Source organism: Gracilinanus agilis, chromosome 4, assembly GCF_016433145.1.
Source record: "Gracilinanus agilis isolate LMUSP501 chromosome 4, AgileGrace, whole genome shotgun sequence".
NCBI lineage: Eukaryota > Metazoa > Chordata > Mammalia > Didelphimorphia > Didelphidae > Gracilinanus > Gracilinanus agilis.
Genome location: NC_058133.1, coordinates 253,634,415 through 253,657,901, shown reverse-complemented (window position 1 = coordinate 253,657,901; position 23,487 = coordinate 253,634,415). Strand labels below are relative to the sequence as shown.

The 23,487-nt window shown below is 38.4% G+C and overlaps 1 protein-coding gene across 1 annotated transcript; it reads right to left on the bottom strand.

The window, feature by feature from the left end:
- Window positions 1-20,924: 20,924 nt before the first annotated feature.
- Window positions 20,925-21,975, bottom strand: LOC123244936 (histone H4). Its single transcript, XM_044673598.1, has one exon. The coding sequence runs from the start codon at window positions 21,960-21,962 to the stop codon at window positions 21,651-21,653; it is 312 nt and encodes a 103-aa protein (XP_044529533.1). The 5' UTR covers window positions 21,963-21,975; the 3' UTR covers window positions 20,925-21,650.
- Between the last annotated feature and the right edge of the window lie 1,512 nt (window positions 21,976-23,487).

Genomic DNA, 23,487 nt, shown 5'->3' with positions numbered 1-23,487 from the left:
AAAGCAATTCTTTGGTTGGCATTTGTGCACATTGAGAGAATCATTGTCTTCCTTGGGTGCAGAGAGGAGGGAAGGAGATATTTAGATCTAACATGAGCCAGTGCCCAACATATTATCCAGAACATCTTGGTCTCACAAGATGATGAACTGTTATTGAATCTTAATTCACTCATAGTGGTCCACATGTACACTCTGATCTTCCCAGTTTTCTGTGATAGTGGCATTGCCTAACATATTTTTGAAGTGGTTCCTTAGGTCCTCTGCTTCAGAGAGTGATTTTCCAGGGTTATAATTCTCAGAATCATTGGAAGTCACAGAGGTGAATCACTTGCTTTGTTTCATAGGCATGTCTTAAACCCCATTCTTAAAGTGACAAAATCACAACCTTCATCCTAAACTTTCTTAGGGGATCTTCACATTCCTAGAGAGGATCCCATATTTCAACTTTTAATACAGAGATTTTGCTTTCTTTGGTTTTATTTTTGTAAACCCCATCTCTCTAGCAGAGGGTTTTGCACATAGTAGATATTATTATTGTTTGCCCTTCATTTTCAAAGAAGACCAGTGGCATATAGTAGGTACTTAATAAAAGATTGTTTGATTGAATTCAATTGGCACAGGTAAGTATCAAAAATTTAACCTCTCAGGAATTAAATCTCTGCAGAGTTTGATACTAGGGACCAACACCTCTTCCTGGATATTTTCTCTATCCTGGATTTTCATTACATTCATTTCTCCTGGTTTTTCCTCTGTTTGTCTCTCCACTCCCCAGTTTCTTTTGATAGGTCATTATTTATGTTCCACTTCTTATATGAAACGGTGTTTTAAGGATTTATCCTAGGCCCCAATGTCTGATCTCTTCATGCTTTCTTTTTTGTGATTTCATCAGTTCCCCTGAGTTCAATTATCATTTCTATGCAGATAAATCCCAAACACATTGAGATGTCATCTCTCTCCTGAATTCCAGTCCCATGTCACCAACTACCTTCTGAACATCTTCACCAACATATCCCATCAGCATTTCAAAAACAACTTGTCCACACAAGAACTCTTTTATCTCTCCTAAAGTTCTCCCAGGTGCCATATATATATATACATTTATATAATATATATTAACATATATATATGTATGCTTTTTTTTTTAAAGGACAATCCTTCCAATCTCCTAGATTTAGAGGGAACTAAAACACTTAGTTGGGGCACCAAGGTGGTACAGTAAATAGAGAGCCAAGCCTAGAATAAAAAGACCTGAGTTCAGGTCCAACCTTAGACATACTTATTAGCTGTATGACCATGGGAAAGTCACATAATCCTGTTTGTCTCAGTTTCTTTATCTGTAAAATTAATTGGAGAAAAAAATGGCAAACCACACCAGTAACTCTATAAAGAAAACCATAAAAGGGAAAAAAGGGGTCACAAATTGTCAGACATAATTGAAACAAGTGAAAATCTACAAACCTCATAATCATCTTCGATTTGTGACTCTTTTTAACCACTCCACATATTCAATCAGTCTCCAAGTATTTTTTTATTTTAAATCCACAATACTCCATCTTCCCTCTACTCGCAGAGCCATTCCCCTGTTCAGGCCATTATCACCTCTTCCTTGTACTATTGCACTGACCTCTGAATTAGTCTTCCTGCTTCAAGACACTCCATTCTCCATCCTATCCTCCAAACAGAAGTCAAATTGATAGTCCTAAGGCATAGATCTGACTATGTCATGTCTTTTCTCAAGAAGCTTTTAGAGGCCCATAGTATAAATTTTGATCTCCTCCCTTGGACATTTAAGCATTTCATAATCATATTCCAACCAATCTTGCTGTACTGATTCCATATGACTACCCTTCTGCACTTTGTATCTCTACTTGCTAGTCCCTGAATATGACATTGCCCATATTACCTCCAGGGCTTTGGATAGCCTGTTCTTCAGAACTGAAAGGCCCCTTTATACTAAGTGCAACCTCTAAAACTTCCTGCATTTCTTCCAAGCTCAGATTAAATGCCACCTTTCCCCTTCTAATACGAGGTCTTTTCTGTTCTCTCCTATTCCGAAATTATTTTGTATTTACTTTGTATAGAGAGAGAAGTCATAGAAAGAGACCAGTTTGTGATATGTTGTGAGGAAAAGGATAAACAAACTTAAAATACTTAGAGCTCCCACTCAGCATGCTTTTCCTCCAAACCATTCTGCATGCCAGACACAGTTATTGCAAATAATTCCTCAGATGTGTGAATCAAGGAATGATTTTAAGGATCTGTGCCCCATTCCAATATTGACTTAGCCTGAAGTCCCCTCACCACAGAAGAGAAATGAGGCACTGATTCTATCAAGTCTAGGAGTATGAATAGAAGACAAAGACAACTTAGATTACAGCATATGTTAGTGGGTAAAAGAAAAAGTTTTAGAAATCTATATAGAACTAGTACTATCTCTCCACAAAAGTTTACTCTAGACTGGGTCCTCAAAGATATAAATGAAGGAAGCTGAAGCCATTTAGAATCAGTGGAAAGGGGATAAATTAAATAGTGTCAAGAAAAAAATGACAGGAAATATGAGGGAAGATGAATGACAAAAAATCAAGGGAGAAAACCTAAGTAGAAACTTCACTCATAAATAATACAACATATAGGCCCATAAAGACAATCAAGAATAAGCAAAAATTTAAAGAGCAGCCAAACTACTATGAATAAGCACTAAGCCATAAAGGAAAATGAAGCAAGATTCCTTGATCAAAAAAAAAAAAAGAATCTCAAAGGGCTATAAGGGAATGCCTGCCCTTTGAACCAGCCATACCATTGCTGGGTTTGTACCCCAAAGAGATCATAGATAAACAGACTTGTACGAAAATATTTATAGCTGCGCTTTTTGTGGTGGCAACAAATTGGAAAAGGAGGGTATGTCCTTCAATTGGGGAATGGCTGAACAAACTGTGGTATATGCGGGTGATGGAATACTATTGTGCTAAAAGGAATAATAAACTGGAGAAGTTCCAGGCGAACTGGAGAGACCTCCGGGAACTGATGCAGAGCGAAAGGAGCAGAGCCAGAAGAACATTGTACACAGAGACGGATATACTATGGTAAAATTGAATGTAATGGACCTCTGTACCAGCAGCAATACAGTGACCCAGGACAATTCAGAAAGATTTATGGTAAAGAACGCTGCCCACATTCAGAGGAAGGACTGCAGGATAGGAAACATAAGAAAAACAACTGCTTGAACGCATGGGTCGGGGTGGACATGATTGGGGATGTGGACTCGAAACTACCACACCAATGCAGCTACCAACAATTTGGAAATAGGTCTTGATCAAGGACACATGACAAAACTAGTGGAAATGTGCATCGGCCATGGGTGGGGGGAGTGCGGGGGGTGAAGGGGAAAGTAGGAGCATGAATCATGTAACCATGTTAAAAATGAATATTAATAAATGTTTAAAAAAATCAGTGGGCTGAGAGGTGAGAAAAATAAAGTATATTTCTATAATTTAAAAAAAAGAATTCTGCAGATGAAGAACATTAAGAGACAACTACAAAGTCATCTAAAAGAAAAATAAAATGGTTAGAAGAAATTATTAAGAATCAAATTAAATCTGACAATAATGGGGGGGGGGGAGAATCAATCAAATACAAAACCTAAAAGACATGATGGACACATTCTTCAAAGAAATGGAGGTTTTGAAAGAGAAAAGAACAAATTTGGAAAAAACAAATATTCAGAAGTAGAAGAAAATTTGCCTTCAAATGCTTCAAATCCATGGAGTGAAAAGCAGCAACATTAAAAAAAAAGATGAATTCTATACAAAGCAAGTAACTGATTTTAAAGACAGGTTGTATAAGATAAGTTAAAGATCACAGATTTCCTAGAAGGACTTTATATGTATGTGTACATAATCATACACATATAGTGGAAAAGGCAAACAAACCACTCCAATATCTTTGCCAAGAAAATCCCAAATGGCCCACTAAGAGCTGAACATGCTTCAACAACAAAATATACACACACCAATATACATATATGCTACATTATATAGATAGATATCTTTCTATAGATATAGATGTATCTATTTTTATCTATAAATTTTAATACTATACTAAAGAAAATAATGGTAGAAAACTCTCCATAACTTTTATAGTAAGAAAGTTCTGATCAATCAGATCCATAGCTTGACACCAAAAAGCAAATTCACACTTGAAACTCCAAGGCATGTGGAGGTTAAATTCCAGAATCTCAATAATAAACAATAAATTTTGCAAACATTCAAGAGCTTAAAATAAGAAGGAATGCTAACCCAAATGTCACAGGATTACTAATCAGTCACAAAAAATAATTAGATCCTGGTACAAAACACTACAGAAAACATAGGAGCTCAAATTATGACTCTACTGACATATCCTACAAAGCTAAGAATAACAATCAATAAAGATGGATTTTCAATGTAAAAGAGACATTCCTGGGAAAGTAAAAAGAAAACAATAAAGGCAAGTAGGGCTTTTGACTTGCAAATATTTTGCTAGAAACTGTTGTGAGGGTTTATTTAGCAATTAATTAAGTATTAGTGTTGGACCTAGCAGGAAGGGCTGGAGGATTCCAAGATGGAATGAAAAAGCAGGAAGTGGGCTTGTGCTCTGAGAGAGACTCCTTTAGTGGTTGGACATAACTGTTGCTAACCCTGGGAGATCTCAGAGTTAGGGAAAAACTGCATCCAGATTCCCTGGGATCCTGAGAGGTGGAGGCTTTCAGCAAGTGGACAAGACCTGCGGAGCTGCACCAAGTGAGGAAGTGGTTTGGGATCTGGTGGACAGCATTTCAAACTCACTCTCCCTACCTGGGTACCTTGGATCACCTGGTGGAGTTGGCTCTTGGCATCCTGTGACCATCCTTGGATTATCGTGAGACCCCAATTGAAAGCCACCCTCAGGATCTTTAGCTGAGCTGACCAAACCTGGCTGGAACCAGGTTTGAAGAAGCCTTCCCTGTGACTCCAGTACTGCTTCCTTAGGGCCCTGCCTGGCTTAGGTCAGTAGGATAGAATAGATAAATCCTTCCCTGCCCCCTGTGGTGTGCCCTTAAATTTTAAGTGTAGAAATCTCCTAACCCATCCTTTATTTAGTTTCCCTCAAATAAACTGTATGAACTTTACCTTTGCCTGCTGGTTCCATAGACCCTGGACTAGGGTGAGCTGGGTGACCATTGGGCCAATTGCCATTCCTGTGAACCTTGGTCTCCCTATCCTGGTTGGTCCTGTCTCTCCTTCAACCCAGTGTGGACCCACAAACCATTTAGGTTATATTTTAATAATAATTAACATCCCTGTTGCCCCACCTTTACACAACAGAAACACACACACACACACACACAAAAAAAAAATAAGTATACTTCTCAAGAAAAATACTAATGAAATAGACTTTCCTGTTTGTGTGCAATTGTTCAAGAAGGACCAAACTTTGGGGTAATAGAAAGAAAAAGGCATAATCTTTTATGAATAAGATAACAAGGACTAAAATTTATGGTTAATTTAAAACGAAAGGTTCTTAACTTGGAGTTTGTGCATTTTTAATATTTTGGTAAGTTATATTTCAATATAATTTTGTGCTTTTAAAAGCATTATTCTGAGGAGTACATAGACTTTACTAGATTACCAAAGAGCTCTGTGAATTTGAAGTTTGGGACTCTACTATATAGGAAATAAGCTAATCTGTGAGCCTAATTCACTTCCCCTCCCTAAAGTATTAGGTGATATATGAGAGGATTATGCCCTACTTGGTGAGAAATGTGTATGTTTGCAATTATATCTTTCTTTTTTAAATCCTCACCCTCTATCTTGGAATCAAAGCTGTGTATTGGTTCCAAGGCATAAGAGTGGTAAGGGCTAAACAATGGGGATTATTAAGTGATTTACCCAGGGTCACACAGGTAGTTAGTGTATGAGGTCAAATTTGAACCCAGGACCTCCTATCTTTTGACTTGGCTTTCAATCCACTGAGCCACCTAGCTGCCCCTGCTGTTATATCTTTGAAATAAATATTCCTTTATAAAAACTAATCCAACTGATAAATGGTTACATTGATCTAGGGTGCAGGGGACCCACCCCTACCAAGGGGAACATCATCAATGGGGCCTGGAAGTCAATGGCAGAGAGACATCCCTAGAAATCCCTAAGCCACTTAAAGGTATCAGAGAAGCCTGGAAAAGAGGAGTGAAATGTATGTATATTTGGTTTTCAGGAAGTAAAGGAGCCAGAGTAGACACTCTTAGAAATGAATGAATATTAGAGACAGAATGGACTAGATTGTTTCAAGATGAGCTTCAAAATATTGAAAGATCCATAGCTGGAAACTGTAGCAGGAGCAGTTTAGTACAGAAACAGGTTTACCAAATCTCCCTCAATAGCCCCAAATGACTGACTTCTCCATCCTGTTTCATGGAAGGAGGGACTGATTGATCATTTAGTTTCTAGTTCCCCTTTCTCTTTTATGCTTTTTGAGGGCATCTAGATTTGGAGATTTTGTTCCTTTTTCTTAAGTGTTTTTGTCTTTAAACCATTAAAAATACAATAACACTTTCAACAAATTAAAAATAATAAAAAAATAATAAATACTAAAACTCAAAAACCCTGAGCTCTTTGCTGTATTTATTGACTGCACAGAGAAAGATAACAATTTGGAAGGATGTCATTTGTAAATCACTAAATACTAGAGACATTTTTTGTTAAGGCCAAGTTAGCTTACCAGTAAAGTCACAGGGATAGCTATTGATGCTATCTTCCCTAAATCTTACAAGGCAAACCAGAAACTTGAAGTATCTGAGATATAGAGTGTTATTCGGAGACGACAAGGCAAGAAAAATGTCCACTAGGACTCTCAGGTCCCTGTGGCACTTCTTACAGGGAAGATGAGGGGAGGACTTCAAGTGGGGCTGGGGTAGCCTTCCTGGAAGGCTCACATGACACACAGCTACCATAGCAACAGTGTCAGTGCCTGAATCTGTTAGCTTCAGAGACCAGAGAGCCTTGGACTTACTCATAAGCCCCTACTAGAATTAGAGCTACCCAGACAGACCTTCAAATGACTGAAGGCAGATATTGTCAGAAATTTCAATTTTGTGTGATTTCTTGTCTTTTTTTTTCTTTCTTTTTTTTTGTCCTGGAAGCTGGACATCACGAGTTCCTTCAACTAATTCTCCCATAGTGTCCTCTGGAAAAACCATAGAGAGTCAAGTCTAATTCAATATATTTGTACTTCATGTTACCCTCCCAAAGAAGTCTTCTTTGGACTAAATATACCCCATTATTTCAAATAATCTTCCTATAACTATAGCAATGATCCCCAAAGTGGTCACCACTGCCCCTTGGTGGGTGTTACAGCAATCCAGGGAAGCGGTGATGGCCACAGGTACATTTGGGGGCCGTGAATAACTGTAAGGGGGAGGTGATAGTATGTGACAGGGGGCGCTAAGTAATATTTTTTCTGGAAAGGTAGGCCAAAAAAGTTTGGGAACCACTGAACTATAGCATGGTGTTTGAGTCCCTTACCCCAAGGGTCCCTTAGAGAAGGATACCCTTCTCTAGACATTCTCCAGTGTGTTATTATTCCATCTACATGGCATCCAGAAGAGGCAGCATGGTAGAATGAAAAAAAGCAGTGAATTACTAGTCATAGAACCTGGATTTAAATCCTGACTCTGCTACTTGTGGTCTATGTGACCCAGGAGAAGTTCACCCAACCTTCATCCTCCATAAAATGATGATGTTCAACCAGATTTAAAATTTCCTGTTCAATATAAAAAAAAAAAAAAGAAGAAGAAGCCACCAATGAGCTGGGGAGACAGACTGTTTGGCCAAACATATCCAATCTGGAACAAAGGCAAAAGAGACAGAGCTTGAAGCATGTTCAATTTATTAGGGAGTCTAGTGATCCTTAATCAATTGAGATCCAAGACTTTCCTTACGACCGTGACCTTTCTTTGAGGGAAAATTCCTTTTATAGTCATTGAGAGGGAGCCAAAAATAAAAAAGAGTGGCACAATTCCAAGATTGATCATCTTCACAAGAGGGGGAGATCCTATAATTGGCTAATCAATCATATCAACTATCAAAACCATTTTGTCAGCAGGTCTTTTCACAGGTCATCTATTACTAATATCCTATCATAAGACTTTCCACAGGTCATGAGACTCTTTTAGCAAGATCTTATGCAGGCCCTCTGGCTATCTCAGCAGAGGTTTGGTCAAACATTCTGGGACCCAAGAGCGCTGTGACAGGGGTTAGAGAGTTTAGTTTTAAAGCAAAGGTCACTTGGGAGTGGTGCCAATGATTTATAGGTATGAGAGGTATTGCTAAGACACATGACCCTTATTTCAAGCATTGAACACTTAGGAGTGGGAGGGAAGGGTTAAGTACTAATATAGAAGCACAAGCTAAGATAAATCCCTATAATACGCCTAACAGGATAAATCTATCTAATTGATCAAATCTAATTAATATAATCATTGGTATATGAAAAACATTACCAATACATGATAGTTTAATTAATTCTAACCTACATAACTCTTATTCCTGCATATTAACTAACATCACTAATTCTGACAATCCTATTCTGCTTAACTTTCTAATACAATCACTGATGCTCTTTAAATCACAGTGAACTGAGTGAATGCCGGTCAAATTGAGTAGGAGTATCAAAATTATTTTCATTAGGCCTAGTGCAAAGTATAAACTGAAGATGGATTTCCTATGGATCAAGAGGTTCTCCAGATGTTCCTATCTGTGGATGGCATTATGCTGATTTCATCAAGCCCTGGAACTCTGCAGAGCTTACTAGAATATGTCATGTTTGAAACAATTTGGCTTGATGTAGGTAAGATCAAGAAGATGAAGAATGTTTATTACCCAGATTATAACATGTATTTGTGTGGATAACTGGTAGTACTAACTGTCCCTCAACATGTTTATTTGGGACAGAGAGTACAGATGGACAATGCACCAAATATTAAACAAGAAAAGGACAAAAGGCTAGATTGCTTTTGGACATTGCAAAGCTCCATATGTAGGAAATGATGAGGTCAGCCACCTCATCATTTGTCACCTGGCTGCTCTCCTGGGCTTCCTCATTCCCTCCAGATTTAATGATCCCAAACTGCTCATATAGGCAAATTTTCATATATTGTTTTCACACAAATCAAACAAAATTATAGTCTCTACTGGGTGAAGGAAGGATGGAGTGTTGCACTTTCCTTCTCAGGTAAGGTCCTATCTCCTCAGGGTCCAAACATGTCAACTGAACTGTGTTCATGTCTGAACCATCTACAAAAAGTTGAGACTCCTTTTCTTACCTCATCACTCCTAGCCTGGAACCCCAGGGGAAAAATTACTTAAAACTCAGGTTTAGCTCATGTCTATGAGTTCCACAAAATAAAAAAGACATTCAGTGTACAATACAAATCAAGTATGATACCTCTGTCTTAGTTTTCTCATCTGTAAAATGGGGATAATAATACCATCCAATTCCCAGGGTTGTTATAAGGATAAACTGAGATAATATTTTTAAAGCATTTTGCAAACTAGCACTTCATAAATGCTAGTTACTCCTCCTCTAACTACTACAGTATTTATTTCTTACACAGGAAAGGAATGCTTAACACAAAAGGCTTCTGCACTTGAGCATTAATAAAAGCTTAAATATCTGACGATAACTACTGTTAAGCTCACCGAACTTTGAAAGAAATGTAAATAGTTGAAACAAGTGGCAGTAAACATCATCATACAGGAAATTAAGATTTTTAAATTGGAATGTGAAAGTTTACAGAAATGCTGAATGATATACCTCAACTTTGCACTGGCTGGACAATTTCCTCTAAATCCAAGCCTTCCTGCCAGTCAGGCACAGCTCTTCCAAAAAAGTCTCCATTTAAGGAGGGTGCCCAGGGCAGCCACCTCATCATTTGCCACCTGGGTGCTCTCCTAGGCTTCATCATTCCCTCCAGAATCAACTCTGAAACTCATACTTCCTCAATATCCCCCTTATCCTGGACCTCTTTCCTCCCTCTGATGGAGAGGATAGAGGACAGATATCAAAGAATCTCTCCCAGATCTTCCATTTAAAGGTATCCTAGGGCACCACCACCCATCTGTAGGGCTTCAACATCCCCCTTCAACCTCTACTGCTTTTCCAAAAAAATGATTGAGGGGTGAAGGATAATGTAAAAAAGGTAGACTTGTTATCTTCCCCCATTATATTATGAGCTCCTTGAAGGCAAAAACTATATTTTGCCTTTCTTTGTATCTTTAGCAGGATCAAGTTCCACTTCTGAACACATTGTGGTCCCTGGGGTAAGTCACTCAATCTCTCCATGCGTGCTCCAGGCAACTCTAAGACTACATGTTGCAGTGAAGGTACCAACTTGCATTGGTAGAAGGAATTTGCTCCCCTGGGAGTTCCTTATATAGAAGAAATCATATGCCATATCATGTAATATCATTATCTAGCATTATGATTTCTTTCTTTCTTTCTTTCTTTCTTTCTTTCTTTATTTATTTATTTATTTATTTATTTTAAAAATAGTTTTCCATGTTTGCATGATTCATTTTCTTTCCCTTCCCTCTTTTCTTCCCTCTCCTGGAGCTGACAAGCGATTTCACTGGGTTGTACAAATGTTATCACTTGATACCTATTTCCATATTATTCATTTTTTCTATAGAGCGATTTTTAAAAAACCTAAACCCCAAACCACATACCCATATATACAAGTGATAAGTGATAAGTCATATGTTTTTCTTTTGCGTTCTTACTCCCATAATTTTTTCTCTCAGTGTAGATAGCATTCTTTCTCATAAATCCTTCAAGAGTGTCCTGGATTATTGTACTAGTATAAAATCCATTACATTGGATAGTAGTCCAGAAAGTTTCACTTTCTATGTATAATTTTCTCCTTGTTCTGCTCATTTCATTCTGCATCAGTTCATGGAGATTCTTCCAGTTCATATAGAAATCCTCCAGTTCATCATTCCTGATAGCACAATAGTATTAGTATTCTATCACCATCATATACCACAATTTGTTCAGTCATTCCCCAATCAAGGGACACCCCCTCATTTTCCAATTTTTTGCCACCACAAAGTTGCTTCATGATTTTATCCTTTTTTTTTTTTTAAACCCTTAACTTCTGTGTATTGGCTCCTTGGTGGAAGAGTGGAAGGTAGGCAATGGGGGTCAAGTGACTTGCCCAGGGTCACACAGCTGGGAAGTGTCTGAGTCCAGATTTGAACCTAGGACCTCCCGTCTCTAGGCCTGACTCTGAATCCACTGAGCTACCCAGCTTCCCTGCTTCATGATTTTGACTGTTAACTCTGTGATGGTTTAATTCTGTTATCTAAAATTTTGCATCTCTCCTAGTGCCTAAACCATTACTTTGAAGGTAATGAATTCTTATAGGTAGGTAGATAGTGCAGCACCAAGCCTGGAGTAAAGAAGATTCATCTTCCTGAATTTAAATCCAGCCTCAGACACTTACTAGCTATGTGGCCCTGGGAATGTCACTTCACCTGTATAATGAGCTAAATCAGGAAATGTCAAACCACGCCAGTATCTTTGACAAGAGATTCTCAAATGGGGTCATGAAGAATTGTACATGACTGAAATGACTGAACACCAAAAAATAAATTCTTACCAATTGCTTGTTGCACTGAAAAATCAAATTGAATTAAAGCTGCTTTCTATCCTAGAATCAGAAAAGAAGGCTCTGGTCAAGGTGTTAAGCAAATGTCTTAATCAACTGAGCAAATGATGAAACATTTCATTGAAAATTATTATTTTTTGTTATCAGAGAAGTCAGAAGAAATTGAAAAACCAGATTTTTTTAAAAGGCTAAATTTCAATAGTAGTTCATAAAAGTATAGACGAGGATTCTAGACCTCAGATGCCATCTAATCCACCTCCTTCATTTTATAAATAAAGACACTGAAGACCAGGGAAATATCATATTGTATTGTATTATATATACATAGTATTATAATATATATTTTGTTATTATATTATATTATATCACATCATAGTTTGATGTTTTAACTTCTCAGAACCTCAGTTTCCTCATCAGTAAAAGGTCAAGTTTAGTCAAGATGATCTTTTGAGTTTCTCTTTCAGCTTTTAGTGTCTGCATGTTCTTTGCTCAGTATGTAGCAACTCAAATTTTATAGTAATTATAGTCAATAAACTTTTCTTTGTTATATGGTTTGAAAAAACCATTATACTGCTTAAATTCAACCTTATTTAATTAAAAGTTGTCCATACAGTTGTGAGGAAGATTAGATTAGATTATGTATTGATTAGGTATTAGTTACCTAATTTAATCTTATCTTCCTCACAACAATACCCTGGATGTGCCCTGATTCTAATACTCTAGAAATGGTGGAGATGATTTTAAGGTATTTTGGATTCTCCAGGTTCTAGCTTTTTTGTTTTGGGTCACCACCCCCAGGACTTGTAATGGGTCCACCCAAACATGTTTTGGATTTCCTTAGGTTTTTGACCTATGTGTTGTTCTTGTGCACTTGACATCTTTATCTAAATCCTATATAATGTAAACCTTCCAGGGCCACACCTCTCTTCGTGATCTCTCTCCTCTCTCAGAAGTCCTAGTAAATTTCTTTCTAAAATTATTTCAGATTTGGGAGTCTGTTCTCATGAACAACACCCTAGTGCAGAAATGAGGGCATAGACCATCTTCTTTGCACCAGAGAAGTAAAGAATTAAGGATATGGAATGTTGCATATGTCATCTATGTTTTGTATGTTGTGTCCATTGGTTCTGTCAACCCTTAAAAACCAGAGAGGAATAATTATTCTGTTTCCCTGAAAACCAAAGAGCCACAAATATTAAAATTATAGGCTCTGAAAAATCAGAGAACCACAACGTGCTAAGAAACTTTGTTTATTTCCTTTAAGAGAGAGAAAAGAAACATGTGTGGAGGTTGAAACAGATAGGGTGGAGCATTACAGGTTTTATAGTATTCTAAGAAAGTGGGGAGAGGATTAGGCAACAAGGGAGAAACTTCATGCAACAAGATATATTCATCAGCAACTTGGTTTGTAGACTAGGACACAATTTTTATAACATGGAAGAAGACAGTCTTGGTGTTATTTGCAAGGACTGTTCAGGGCTGGTCTGAATCGTTCTTGTGCAGGAATCTTTCCAGAGTTCCTTCCAGGGCATGCATCATCATTTTATCAGGTTAATCCAAATGTTCCTCATCAAGATCTAGAAATCAAGGCAACACAAAAGCCATTAGAAATAATATCACCAGGACAATTCTGTCCATTGTTGAAAAGGATATCTGGAAATGATTGTAATGAAAAGAAAAAAGGCATCAATAAATTTAAAAAAAAAACTTTGCAGAAACACTTTCTAGTTTCAGAGAAGATAATTAAACATATATAGGATTTTATGAGGTTAAGTTCCTCTATGTTATTGAAATAGGAAGATATGTGAAAGGGCTCTTCTTTTTTTCCTAAGGTCTTATCTTCATCTCAAGGCTATCAATCCTTTCAATACATTAGGCTCTTTTATTTGCAAATCATTGTTCTAGGAATTCAGAGTCAAAAGAAAAAATACTTCCTGCCCTCAAAAAACAGATTAATAGGTGAAGAGGATCCCAAGCCCCTTTGGTCTCAGTTTCTCCCTCTGTTTAAATAAGAGCAAGAGACGATTATATAAAGGACTTTGCTAGCCTTAACGTGGCTATATAAATGTTGTTTTGCAGCTATTTCAGTCAGGTCCAACCCTTCATGACCCCATTTGGGGTTTTCTTAGCAAAGACAATGGAATGTTTTGCCTTTTCCTTCTCTAGCTCATTTTAGAGATAAGGAAATTGAGGCAAACAGTGTTAAGTGACTCACCTAGGATCACTGATCTAGTAAGACTCTGAGACCAGATTTTCCTGAGGTCTTCCTAACTCCAGGCCCCTCAGTCAGTCTATCTACTGTACCACCTAGTTGCCCATATATGAATATAAAGTATTGCTATTGTTATTAAATTCAAGATCTAGACATTTTTTAAATGATTTCTTTATTAGGTACTAGTACTAATTCATAAACAAGATTGAAAATTATGCAAAACTCTCTTATTTTCATTTTCCTTCCACCCCATACCTACAACAAAAATATCTCAGTGATTCTCAGGAAGTATTCTGGGATGATGGCAAACATCTACTTGAAGATCTGGGAAGGAGGGAATTAGATATCAACTATTATTTTCATAGCTCCTCTTTGTCTCTCTTATATCTCATTCATCACATAGCCCCTTACTTCTCCTGCTCCCTCTCCTTTTCCTTCCTATATTTCCTTCTCTTAAAAATATGAAATCGGCATCTTCTTGCAAAACAGACACCAGATACGACAGAAAAATGGAAAAGTAGAAGGAGATTCAATGTCAAGTCTCTTAAAATACTGACTTCCATTTAAGTAGAAAGCTGACTATAGTTAGTCTTGTTTATGAGCATGCCAAGTTTTAGCTAAGGACCTTCAGAAGATCAATCACCTTTTTCTTTACCTAACTGGAGGCATAACATTCCACAGAATCAACCTGAAAAGAGATCTGCAGGCAACCCTTCACCAATAGCACTCACTCTCACGCTAAAAGAAATTGTCTGCTGCCCTTACCTGTGTAATCTATCCATACCCTAACTCTGTCTGAAATGCTATCTTTCCTTTAAAACTATGTTCCATTTCCATGCTGTCACTAGAAGTATTCTTTTGACCATATTTACTTCTCTTTCTATGAACTTCTCTAATTCTGAGAGCTCTTCTTGTATTACTCTTAGTTTCAAGTTCATCTATGTCACCTTGCTAGTAGATTATAAACTCCTTAAAGAAATTATATTCTCCTTTCCTTAACAGTGTCCATTATGGACATGAGTCCATTGCAGTCACTCATAGATAACTTCAAGGGGTTAACATTCTGAGTAAAAATACCCTGTTCCTTTTCACCAAGTCTTATCTCCAGTAGTTTCTCAATCAGTTGTTAAATAGATTTCTGCAGCTTTTAGGGTGTTTCTAGAAGGAAAAGCCCAAATGTCAACTCTGTTTCCTCCAAAATTATTCATTTTTGCTCAGGAGAAGTGAGAATTTGGGGAGAAAGTTTGAAAGAGAATTCTTCACTAAACCTTCATCTAATCTTTTCCTGGTTCCTTCTCAAGACCCCATAGATCGATCCTGTTCCATTCCTACTCAAGTTCCATAATTTCCTATTTCTGATCTCTTAATTTCTTAGGAATTAGTAAGCCTATATATTTCCTCTATAATTTATATCCCACATCTTTGTGCTCTAAAAATTCAGAAATCCTTTGCTTTTATTTTTATCACTTCCAACTGCCCATTCTCTTCCTAGGACCTTAACATTCTGCCTCTGTCTCAATCAACCTTTATTATACAACCTTACTTTGGACTCTTAATTGGTTGTAGAGCCTTGCTCCTCTAACTGATAGATAGACTTCAAAGAGGTGTTTGGTGTTTTCCCTTGAAGATCATGCTTCTACAGATTTGGGGGAGTAGGCTTCAGTGAAGACAAAAGATTTGGCAGAGGTATCATCCAAGTAAGGACATCATCTATATAGAAATTGGTTTCAGTGTTCTGGGTCCTTATATTTGGCTAATCCTGGGACTCCTTATTGGGTTCATCCACCAGCTTTTCACTTATCTGGGAGCTATGGGATTCTACATTCTTTTTCAACATCATAGTTTGATCCTTGGCCAGAATCTATCGCACACCAGAACACACTCACTCTCTCTCTCTCTCTCTCTCTTTCTCTCTCTCTCTCTCTCTCTCTCTCTCTCTCTCTCTCTCTCTCTCTCTCTCTTTCTCTTCCCTCCCTCCCTCCCTCTCTTCAGGCAAGGCATTTCCCGGGGAAAAGCTAAAAAAAAAACACAAAAATATCTCTGGATGTCTCAGCCCAAGAAACTTAGGTTAGGGGATTTTAAAAAGTACCAATATTTGGGGAGAAAAAGGGTACAATAATGAAAGAATACTTAAATCCCAAAAGTCTGCCAGCTGGTGAAAGGCAAAGTCAATTTTAATTACAGAAGTTCAATAGATATGATATTCCACTAGGGGAAAAGGATGAAATATTTGGAGGTATATCTCTAACCTTTCAGCATACAGGGACACTACCATACAGCTATCAAAACTAATCAGTTGTTTGGCTTTTGTACACGTAGATTATTTTCTCACAGGATCCAGGTGTTTCCTGCATTCTTCTCCCCTTCCCCCCTGACTTCCTCCCTCTGTCTCTCAACAATTCCATGCTACTGACAGGACAGGGTGCCTGTTCTTATCTTTAAAATTTTGCAATTAAGACCTTCTGGAAGAGATAGGTTAAGCTCTTAAGACAGATATTCTAGACCATCTTTGCAAGACTTTCTCCCTTCTTCCATTTTCACATTTTCTAACAGGCAGGGACAGAAGAGGCTTTTCTCCCTGAGGGATTCTGATTTCCTTACAGAGACTAGTTATGCTACTCCATTAGAAGTTGGCTACAGGTAGGGATGATGCTTTACCTAAACTTTTTATCTCCTCTTATGTCTAGCATATTGATTAACTTACTAAATAAATAATGAATCAGTGCTTATTAAGAGTTGTGTTGAGTTCACTTCTCTTGACCTTTAGTTTCCCAATTTTCAACATGAAAAACATGAAAAAAAACACAACTAAATAAATTCCCTTTCAGCTTTAAATTCTGGGGCCTGTCAGATTGAATTCTGTTCAGACTCTTTCCTTTGTTGAAGAAGAGGATCATCTTTGCCCTTTCATTGACTCACTAAGGACAGAAAGACAAAGCTAATTGGGAAAAGAAGTAAACTAGACTTTACTGGGGGAGGGATACCATGTGTCAAAGGAAAGTAAAGGTTGGCAGAGAATAGAGTAAGGAGAAATCAAAGGTAAAATCTATCTTTTATACACATCACATAGTAAATGCTAAATATTAATGTTAATGTTATCTGTCCCTGCCCTTGAGGAGTTCACTTGCTTTTTTTTTTTTTTTTTTTTTTTAAACCCTTACCTTCTGCCTTAGAGCAGAAGAGTGATAAGGGCTAGGCAATGGGGTTAAAAGACTTGTCCAGGATCACACAGTTAGGAAATGTCTGAGGGCAGATTTGAACCCAGGACCTCCCACATCTCTAGGACTGGCTCTCAATCCACTGAGCTACCCAGTTACCCTCTGGAGTTTACTTTCTAATAAGAAGATGGTATGTAAATAAATGTGCAATATGAGATATTTGCAGGATAAGTAGGAGGAAATTTCAGGTGGTTAGCCCTAATTGGAAAGAAGATGGGCTGGGAAAGGTGAGTCAGTTAATCTTCATCCTACATACCATTATTCTATTAATAGTCAATAAACATTTATTTAGCTCCTGATGTGTGCTAGGCACTATGCTAAGCTCTGGGGATACAAATATGAAAAAAAGACAGTCATTTCCCTCTAGGATCTTACCTTCTAATGTAGGGAGACAAAACATAAAAGGAAGCTGGAAAGTATTATTGGGGAGAGAAGGTACCAGACATGGTGGCATGGTGGGAAAATCCCAGAGTGGTGTGGTCAGATTACAAATAAGATGTTCTAAGCTAAGCTTCTCTCTTAAATGGAAGATTTTGAAGTCATGGCTCCACCTTCCAATTAGAGAGGTGTGGGTAGTTTACCAAAGCTGGTGGGAACTTGCAGGAAAATGAGGCTTTTCTTGGAACACGGCAGTCAGCCTCATTCTTCTTTGCTGTGGCCCCCTATACTTTGCCCATCTTTTCTGAATCCTCTTTCCTTCAGATCTTTCCATCAGATCTTCCCACAATAATTCCCACCTCAGGTTTAGGTTTTTCTCTCTCTGGCTGGCTATTTCTTGAATTCTTCTCTCTATTCCATTGCAGAATCTCCAAATGCCTTTTATTCTCTCCCAACACTACTTTTCAGTCCCCTGTGTTACAATAGCAAAGGTTATAATTTCTATTTCTATTTTATATTATTATTGTATAGTGCCTTCTAGTTTATAAAGTACTACTTGGCATTCACCATATCATTTGGTTCTCATAATAGAAAGTTAGGAGAGATTAGGGTGGAGATGAGGGAGGAAAAGATAATTTCTGGTTTGGGGTAAGGGCTGGAGGGAGAAGATCAGAGAAGAAATGGCATCCAAGCAGGGCCTTGAAGCAAGAGAAGGATTTTTGTTTTTAATTTAATTTAATTTGCACTTAACATCAAATAAAACGAGTATTTTTGTAAACGTGGTAGAATAGAAGAGGGCTGGGAATAAAACAGCAATCTCTATAATGTAAATCTTGTTTTTCCTTTTAAAATATATCATATGTAACACTGACTCCAGTGCCTGAAGATCAGGTGTGCCACATTTCACCTACCCTCTAGGATTCTAGAAAACTTAAAGGGGTTTTGGGGTGTGTAGGCTCTCTTCCAGTGACTCCAGCCTCTGCAGGTGTTGTTCTCATTTCCATTAAACCACAAACAGCCAATTAGCTTTTACAAAGGAATATTTACTTTAAAGGCATATTAAACAAATATACAAGCTTTTTCTTCCAGAGAGTGCAGGGGTTCATTTCCCCCCCCCCCCACCCCCCCAGGAAAGGAATTGGGTGCGTAGCTCCTCTCCAGTCCTACAGACCACAGTCCCAGGTTCAGGTCTAAAAGTCTCCCTCAGGCCGGGGTTCTGTCAGCCAAGCTTGCCTGGGGCGTCCCTGATGGCTGGCCGGCAACTACATGCCTTCGAGGTCCATGAAACTGAGAAGTGAAACAGAGCAGAAGTTCTCCAGGCCCGTTTCTCAGAGCCAGGAAGGAGAGAGAGAAGGTATGGACCCTCCCCGCTCAGGGCAGGCCGGGGGCTCGGTGTGTGATCTCCACCCTCTGGATGCAGCAGGAAAGAGCAGGAGGCTCGGGCTGGCAGCCAATCAGAGCAGGCTCCTCCCACTCACAGGGGAGGGGGGAGCAGAGAAGCCTCTGCCTTAGGCCGTCTGGGCATGCTCCAAGGTCTGTCACACACTTGCCCCTGTTACAAACTGGCTGACCCTGGAGAACAGTTCGAGTGACACATCCTTGTCCCAAATGCAGAACATGCTGTCTCTGGGGCAGAAGCAAAGAAAGGCCTTTCCCTTCCGCAGTGCCACGTGCTCAAGTCTGTGTGACCGTCTACAACCCCACACGGACAGATGCAAATCACCGGACATCACCGTTATCCCCAAAGACAAAGCTTTGCAGATTCAACCTTACAAGGAACGTTTCACAGTTTTAAAATGTTTGCTCGCTTAGCGTTAGCCTTTCTCAACCCACGAGCAAAAGAAAGGGAAAAGGAAGGAAAAGAAAGGCAGCTTCCTGTCTGTAAAGGAAACCAGGGCCACATCGAGCTTCACAACCTACAGGGAACTCTTCTCACAAGGATTTAGGATGTGGGGCTGAATAGGTGTTACTCCTTTCCTTCAGATGAGAAAAATCTGTCCTGAGTGGAAGCTCTTCCAATGACTCCCTCAGTACACAAAGCCAAACAGCTGAGGTCTGGATCAGAGTTCCTTTCTACCCTGGGGATGCCTGTGTCAGACTCAAATAGAAATGCTGGCCACATACTGACTTAGACCACAATGTTATCTAAGTTGTAATGTATTTTTTTTAAAATTGTCAATATTTTTATTTACATTTTAATTTAATTTTTACATAATTGATTATTTTTGTCAAATATTTGCCAAGGACATTTTAATCTTGTTGGGCTACACTCTTGTGGCCAGCTGGTGGAGCATTTCATACTTCTGGCAGAGTTTGATGCCTTGATTCAAGGGATTCCTCCAGAGGTCCAGGCAATTTCCGGGGCTTATTCCAAAAGGCCTATTCCCTCTACAGAAATTCTCCCTATAGAGCCTTTACACTGCAAAGGTAAACCTACATCTGTTCTCTTCTGTGATTTGTGCAGGGGGATTAGGGTGGGGTGCAATATGTTTATACCTTTTTTTTTTGTTTTTTTCAATTGTCAAACATTTATTTTTTTCTCCCCTATCCACATATAACAAAAAAAAAATTTTAAATCTATGTATCAAGCATAATCATGTAAAACAAATTCTCACATTGGCCATGTCCAAAAATGCATGTTTCCTTCTTAATCTTGAAACCAGTACCTTTCTGTCAAAAAGTAACAATCTTTTTCCTTGGGACCCTGGAACCAACTATATAAAATTATCAGAGTTCTGACAAGTTATTTGTCTATTCAAAGTGTCATTATATTAATATGTATTATATTTTATTACACATTTTATATTATATATAAATATGTTATATAACTATATTATACACAATCTATAAATATAAAAATAAATTATATAAATTATATTTCTGTTCATTTAATCCTACATCAGTTCAAACAATTCTACATCAGTTCATACAAATGAAGATAGAAGGAATTTAACAGGCAGATGTGGATAGCATGTATGGGGAGGGTATGGGGGGGGGAGGAATACTTCAAAGATTTTTTGCAAATTTTCACTTTTCTTTTGGGTAGAGGAAAGAAGAGTGCTCTCATACACTAGAAACACTGCCTAGTGACTTGGGTTATGGGAATGTGCTGACCCCCTTCAGGGAGAAATGTCCCATTTTATATTTACCTAAAGTCAGAAACATTAGCCTCAGGTCTGTCCCTCTATTTCTCTATACTCTTTAATCTGAGGAAAATAAACTGCAGTTTAGAGATATTCAGTCTTTTTAAAAAATAAAATTAACAAACAACAGCAACAAAAATCAATGGATTGATGAGAAACAACCTTCATTTTTTTAATTTTTAAAAAATTTTAATTTTTTAAAAACTCAATTCAAGTCCTTCTATCTTCGTTTGTATGACTTGATGTAAAGGGTCAAGTCCTGACTTTATAGAAGGAATTTGAGTAATGCCGATTCTGTTCCCCACTAAAAGATGTGACTTAAAGGTGACTGAGAAAGAAAATGAGGGCCCAAAAGGCTGTGAGTTGCCTAAGGTCTGAGGAGCAGTCAGAGGGGAGTTGAGGTTTCCAGGCTTGCAGCCCACTTTGAGGAGACAGTGAGGTTTAATGGCTAAAATACTACATTTATCTTAGAATCCCACCTTGGAAGGCCTTTGAGCAAGTCACTTAATTTTTGAGCTGTTTCCTTCTCCAGGAAATTTGAAGGAAGTTGCATTTTATCAAAATTTCTAGATGTGGGGCTTAAGTTCTAAACAGAGGTTCATGCATTGTAGAAGAAGATGGGCTTATCTTCTGAAGCTCAAGTAAAAAAAATGTATGAATCTGCAAGTGAAATCCAGTTAGCAATGGACTTTTCCTTCAGCCTAAGCTTAAAAATTGCAGACCGGCCCCCTAACTTAGGTCTTGTTAGCATTGACCATATTCTCTTACTACCGTGGCTATTGGCTCTACTAGAGAAAAGACGATGGAATTTATAAAACAGCAAGGATTTTAAGCGTAAAATGGGTATTAACTTGTTAAGGGATGGAGCTAAAGTTTCAAGAAGCACTCACGACTTGCCGCTTCACTCAAGACTGCCAACCGCCAAAAGAAACAATCACAACTCCTTTTAAAGAGAACGTAGGCGGCCCTGAAAAGGGCCTTTGGGAAATCGGAGCGAACCATGTACTCTATGTAGGCGTTTAGCCGCCAAAACCGTACAGAGTGCGGCCCTGGCGTTTCAGAGCGTAGACCACGTCCATGGCTGTGACGGTCTTTCTCTTGGCGTGCTCGGTGTAAGTGACGGCGTCCCGGATCACGTTCTCCAGAAACACTTTCAGGACTCCGCGAGTCTCCTCGTAGATAAGCCCCGAAATACGCTTCACACCCCCACGCCGAGCTAAGCGGCGGATAGCAGGCTTAGTAATGCCCTGGATATTGTCCCGAAGCACCTTCCGATGCCGTTTGGCACCGCCTTTACCAAGTCCTTTGCCGCCTTTACCACGTCCAGACATGATTGATAAACAGAAAAATAGAGTTCAAAACCAACGACCAGGTTGCCGCCTGCGAGATATTTATAGAGGGTGTGAGCGGACCTCTTTGAGAACCGCAAAGGGCTGTTGGAGAACATGCAGCAGAGGCTCCGCCTCCTCTGAGCCTCAGGTCCTTTCTCATAGGACAGGACGGAGCAGAGACACAATCCTGCACAACAAACGCGCCCCATTTCCCGACTGAATTTTATTTTATTCGAAAGAACGACGAATAATTATTTTCAGGAAAAGCTTTACTCTTCATTTTTCATTTTAATGTGTTAGAGGGATGAATAAAAGGATACTCAGGAACGCTATGGTGACAATAAAGTGCTATTCTTTTGAATTTGTTGTTCATTATTGAAGGTAGCAATAAATCTATGAAAGGGTTTTGCACTAATAAATTAAACCTCACGTTTAAGTCCTTTCTCCTCTTACTTGTTTCTTTTATTTTTAAACCTTTACCGTCCATCTTAGAATCAATTTAGTATATTGGTTCCAAGGCAGAAGAGCGGTAAGAGCTAAGCAATTCAGGTTAAGGGACTGGCTCAAGATTGCACAGCTCTGAAGTGTCTGGGGTCAAATTTGAACCCAGGACTTCTAGTCTCTAGACCTGGTGCATCAATTCACTGAGCAATCTGACTGCTCCCTCTTTTCATACTTCTTAAGGACCCCTATGTTCTTTCAAATTCCCTCAAATGCCACCAGATCCAAATTGACTTCTCCCAATCCTCTCCTTATTACCTCACTTCATTTCTGATCCAATCACCTAAGTCAAGAAACTGTAGATAGATGTTGATTTTAATCAAATCAGTTCCTCATTAGAATAGTCCTGCCCTCTCTTCAAGTTGCATGTTTTAGTTCAAGTAGTTTTAATTTACAATCCTTGGAATTCGTGGAGGAGATTTTTTTTCGGTTAGGTTATCTTTAAATGCTATTTATACTTCCAAAGTGAGGCTACCAACCTAGAGTCCTTAATCTTTTTTTTTTTTTTTTTTTTTTTTTTAGCTCTTATCAATACTATATTGCTTCTGAGTCAGAGGAACAGAAAGGGCTAGGCAATGACAATTAAATAACTTGCTCAGGGTCACACAGCTAGAAAGTATCTCAGGACACATATGATCCCAAGACCTCCTCTCTCCGGGTCTAGCTCTTGCTCAAGAAGCTGCCTTTTTTTCCCCAATATTTTGATAACTGCATTTCCACATAATTGGTTTCCTTTGTAATACTATCTTTTACTTTATGTTACTTCAAAACATTATTCTTCATTACATTACCAGAGTGGAGAGTGATTGAAAATTTAATACATATATGAAAGATAGACTATTCCACATCCAAGCAAAATGAACAACACAGCCAATGCTTTAGTTGTTTTTTTAGTAGTGCCAGACTCTTCTTCACCTTTTCTTAAAGGTTTCTTGGCAAAGATACTTGCCATTTCTTTCTACAGGTCATTTTTAGAGCTGACTTAACTGAGGTAAATAAAGTTGAAAAGTTTCTTATCCAATCA